Raw genomic sequence first — 5,299 nt, forward strand, 5'->3', positions numbered from 1 at the left:
ATATTTTATGTGTTTTATATTTCCGTTCCTTGTCTTGTAATTTAGTTTTTTCAAACTTAATATTATCTGATTAGGTAATAAACAATTGAAAGAAAATTCAAGCTTAAGAATAAAAGTGAACTATTTATATAAATAGTGAATCACCATATTAAACTTTAATTATTATTTTGTTTTAGTTTTTTCGCTAATTACCTATTCTAGAGGTAGTGTAAAAACCAATTTAAGCTTTTATTCTATCAAAAACTAGTGGTTGGTATGACCGTCCTTTTAAGTGTGTTTGGCTTGGAGCCATAGTTGTTTTTTTTTTTAAGTTCAATCCTTTTAAAGTATAAATCATATTTTATAAAAATAAAAAATATTTTTTTATGTGAATCCTATTAAAAAAAATCCACTACGCCTCCAAGGCCCAAGCCATACATCACTAAATACTTGCCTTGGAATTGGAGGAGGCTGCTCTTTTTCTTACGCTGCCTTCCCTTCTCCGTCCATGGTTACCCTATTCTGGCTCCAAAAATTTGAAGAAAAAGAAAAAAAAAAAAAAAAAAAAGAAAAAACGCCAAACGGCCCCAAATTAATTACTATAACACATGATCTAATTGTGCTCACCCAATGAGACTACTGCCTTGTACTTGGAAGGAAGACAAATGAAAGTTTCATATGCCTAAATATTGACGTTAAATTCAAACCAAAAAGAAGGCTCAAATGTGAGCATAGGCTGTACTAAACACTATAATACAAAATTTAAATATATAAAACTCATGAGAAAACTAAAATACTAAGCAATAATCAACTCATCCACTAGTATGATTGATACCGATCCATCGAGCGTTTTGCTCTCTGCTTCATCCTCACTATCAATACCAGTAAGCTCTCTGGCTCGATTTGCCTGCATTTTCCAATCTGTTCTGGCTAACACCACCACCATGACAATAGCACAAACAGCTTGGGCTACTAGCAAGCCGAACCAGAAGCCCAGCAAGCCCAAACCCATACCGATGCCCATTAACATAGCTATAGGCAATCCAACACCATAGAAGGAACCCAAATTTATGTTGGCACCAAGAGAAGGCCTAGCACTGCCCCTCAACACCCCACAAGCGGTGGTCTGTGGGCAGTTCCCTAGCTCACAGAGCCCAACGACCGGCATTGTTGTCGCTGTCAATGACAAGATGGCTTTATCGGTGGTAAAAATCTGACCCCAAGCATGCCTCGTTAATGTCATGAACAACATGGCGATAATACTCATCAAAACGGCACAAAATAATGCGATTATAGAAGACATTTTGGCTTTGTTGGGGTGGTTTGCGCCTAACTCGTTGCCAACTCGAGTTGATACGGCAAGGCTAAGGGCGGAGGGGAAGATATAGACAAGAGAAGTTGCTTGTATTAGAATTCCCATGGTGGCAACTGCCTCGGGAGCATTTGCAAGTATTCCTGAAAGGACAATCATAAGTTCATACCACCACCATTCTAAGCACACAGAGATGCAACTAGGGATGGCTAGGCTAAGAATCGGCTTCCATTCATCAAAGCATTGGAGGGACCAGCCTTGCCATGACTTTCTACAGATGCCGGAGAAGTAAAGGTAAAGCAGAAGGGCAGCGAGAAGATTCAAGTCTGTTATGGCTACTGCCACAGCAATGCCTCGAATGCCAAGGCGGAAACGATAAGCAAGGATGTAACTGATAGGGACATGAAGAGCTAGTGAAAAAGCTGCACTGAGCATGAGAGGGAGGGTTATGTTCTGTGTTCTTAGGTAAATTTTGAGAGGGTTAATGAAAGATTGGAGGACTAGATCTGGAAGCGAAAATACGAGGTAAGTATAGGCAATAGAAGAGATGGCTGGGTCTTGGCCACAGAAGATAAGGACAGGTTCAAAGTTGAGCCAAAGAAGAGATATAGGTATGCATGCCAAGATGAGAATTGCTATCGTTTGCTGAAGGGTTTGGCCCATAAGAGGCCATTGCTTGGCTCCACAGGCTTGAGAGGAGATGGCCTCCATGCCCATAGCTAGACCGGAAATGACAGAGTAGCCAGTGATGTTTGCTATGCCAATGGAGAGAGACCCTCCTGCTAAAACCTCTTTCCCTAATTTCCCCATGAAAAGCATAGAAATGGCAGATTTTCCATATATAAGTAGGCCCGTGATGATCATAGGAAAAGCTATGGTACAGAGCTCTTTGATCTCTGCAACCACCTAAATGAAAGAGACACAAAGGAGAAACAAATGGAGTTTTGAGTTCTTTAATTAGTTTTAACCCCATGAAAACAACTTCAAAGAAAACAAACAAACGTCTAAGAATGGCGGCGTCATTGATACTAACCTGGGAAAGGGAAGGACGCCACGCTTGATCTTTGCAGTGAAGACAATATCCTTGCTTATCTGGTAAGACATTCTTATCACTTCCTAGTAGTAAACTTGATTTTTGACAACTATAATGGCCTAAAAGAGGAATTGAAGCTGAAATCCCTTGATCATTCATTTTTCAGAAGATGAGGATTTGTCTTGGGCTCAAATGTCTAACTGATGGTATTTATGAGGTGACAGTACTTTCAGGGTTTAAGTTTTGTTATCAGAGGACATTCTTTTATTAACTCCTTGTATCTCATTAACATATGTGTGTATATATAAAGCTCAGTACTCAAATATCACGGCCTCTCTGTAATATTTCTCTCACACTTCAATTTTACTCCACTCTACCCTCTCTCTCTAGTATTTATCACCAGATTAGTTAGGGTTTGGTGGTGAAGAATAGACGAGCGTGAGGAGGATAAGGCTGGGAGGTGGCCATGCGGATGGCTCGTCCTTTTCTTCAAGGGTTCGTCGCGACTCACAAACTAAACCAAACCTACAAGCTTTTTCGGTTTTTATCTTTTCTGGTAAATATAAATGATAGAGTGAAAGTATGTGCCTTCACTTGCAAAATTAAACAGTTGCTGGCAGCCCCTCCAAAATCCAAAGGCCAAAAATGAAAAGCTGTCAACCTATCATCCAAATCAATTTATGCCTGAAACACCCATTCTTTCTGCCAATTTCATATTGTCCTCCTTGCCCCCACACACCATCTCAAAAATAAGAGAGGCCCCGGGGGGCCACACTCCATGGATCGATCGGGTCTTCTCACCTACTATATCATAAGTGGCAAGCACGTGTGTGCTGTACTTGCCACGTGCCTTTGGACAGCCATGCAATGCATGAAAGCCATTGGCTTGGGTAAAAGTAAGAAGGCTGGGGGTTTGGTGATTCTATATCACCTACGAAGCTTGTGGGAGTCTTCGTGCAATTAATACATGCAGAAGGGAAGTAGAAGCAAAGTCTAAGATTCCGAGCTTCAAACATCGATCACACACGCCTGGTTTCGACTAAAAGCCACTGGCAGAGAGTGGCAGTCTGGCGCATTTGGCCATTTGCTTCAAGAACGAGGTTCTTCTTCTGATTTTCTTGCTATATACAGTCTTTTTTTCTGTAGCCCGGCCAGCTATGCAAGAGATACCGTTTATATTTACATTTACAGTGCATTAATGTGGTGTCAAATTTCCTTCTGAGGCAACTAAACATTGTACAATTAGGGCTCAATGATTCTCGTCTTGCAGACTTAGATACCACATACCCATAGATTTTATTTCTAGCCACATAACTTTGAATCTGCACCTTCATATTCCATGTGACATAAAGTTACAAAGACTAGAAGTGGAAAAATTCTTGGCTTGTGGACTTGAAGAAATTGGGTCAAAACTGGAATATATAAAATAAAATCACTGTCAAATCATGAAACCAACTCTCTTAATCTGTCTGCTAGCTCTTTGTGAACAATAGCATACTGTTTTTGAGTAATCAGTCATCCAGAGTGCCTGCTGTTTATTGTGAATAGCTTTATGAGTTCAAGCAGGACAAGAGAACCAAAGTGTATCTTCTCTACTGTTATCCTTTTCTGCTATCTTAGCAATCATTCTTGTGGGTGGATATTATCAAAAAAAAAAAAAAAAACAATTGAATTGGGAAAGGATTGCCATTGAACTACTACTCTTTACCTTCAAAACACAGGCTAATTAACCTACTATGGGCGCCTAAAATCAATAGTTTCCCTCTATATATCTGGTAACATGGGACCAGGACAAGTGGTCCATGGCCACACCATAAGCTTAATTATATCGTTTCTTCTACTACGAAATACTGGTATATGGCGTAGGGACTCAGTCGATTTAATTTTTACAGCAAAACAAGCAACATAATAAATGTATATACAGCGTACGCAACAGCAACAACAGTCACTTGTGTCTGCTTTCTTCCTTTCTAATAGACATGGCCTCGCCCTATTAAATGCTCCAATTAAAAAGAGATGCCTAGGGAACTCTTTAAAAGGTTCCTGGCCGAATATGGGCAAGCATTGCCATTGAAAGCTCACATGACTAAATGCTCCAAAAACTTCTACCAAGTTGTAGTGACCCGCTACTATTAATGAATGATTTTCAAACTTTCAGAGCTTTCATACAGCGAACCGTCAACATTTGATTAATGCGAAATATATTAGGCTATTTTTCTGTATAAAAATATATTTTTTTAATATTGATAAAATAACATAATTTAAAAATAATAGTGAAATAACAAAATTTATACATGTTGTAATTAAAAAAACACGCATTCAATATGCTTGTTACTATTTAGAATCGTGATATTTCAATAAACAACTATAAAATTTACTATACAAAAGAAGTAAGTAAGAGGAGAGAGAAAAGAGAAAAAAAAAAAAAGATCTCGAAGGCATACCAAAGATCTAGTCACGACACTATTTGTACATTTAAAAAGATCTCGATAAGATGAATCCAACAATATCAAGCAATGTCATCAACAGTGACTTGAGTATACCATATTTGTTGGGGGGTGTTTGAGATAATTGTTAAGATTGCTTTTCAAACTACTTTCGCTTGAAAATGTATGAAAGTAATGCTTTTTTTTTTAAAAAAAAATATATATTATTGATATCACCACATCAAAACGATCCAAAAACAAAATAAAAACTAATTTGAAGAAAAAAAAAACTTTTCAAAAGTGAGATCCAACCACAACGCCAAACACCCTAGTCATCCAAGGATGGTGAGTGGCTCACTTGCTTTTAGTGGCAAGTGTGGCCCATTCGGTCACCATTAATTAGTAACCTTCTTTGTTGTTGTTAGATACATCTCATCGAGACCTTTTTTATAATATCAGTGGTGTTATAATCGAAACTTTGATGTATCTTTAAGATTTTTTTCTTTATTTTTTTTATTTTTTCTCTCTCCTCATTATAATTTATGAAGA

At 38.1% G+C, this 5,299-nt stretch overlaps 1 protein-coding gene across 1 annotated transcript; it reads right to left on the reverse strand.

The window, feature by feature from the left end:
* Window positions 1-625: 625 nt before the first annotated feature.
* LOC118047843 (protein DETOXIFICATION 48) lies at window positions 626-2,665 on the reverse strand. The gene is made up of 2 exons (XM_035057247.2): window positions 2,325-2,665; window positions 626-2,197 (listed from the first exon to the last, which is right to left on the reverse strand). Exons 1-2 carry the CDS (start codon window positions 2,481-2,483, stop codon window positions 776-778), a joined length of 1,581 nt encoding a protein of 526 aa, XP_034913138.1. The 5' UTR covers window positions 2,484-2,665; the 3' UTR covers window positions 626-775.
* Window positions 2,666-5,299: the final 2,634 nt, after the last annotated feature.

Source organism: Populus alba, chromosome 7 (assembly GCF_005239225.2).
Source record: "Populus alba chromosome 7, ASM523922v2, whole genome shotgun sequence".
Lineage (NCBI taxonomy): Eukaryota > Viridiplantae > Streptophyta > Magnoliopsida > Malpighiales > Salicaceae > Populus > Populus alba.

Coding starts and splice junctions, on each gene's coding strand:
- LOC118047843 (XM_035057247.2), bottom strand. CDS start 2,483: ATGAATGATCAAGGGATTTCAGCTTCAATTCCTCTTTTAGGCCATTAT. Junction 2,198..2,324: donor GGCGTCCTTCCCTTTCCCAG/GTTAGTATCAAT, acceptor TCTTTCATTTAG/GTGGTTGCAGAGATCAAAGA.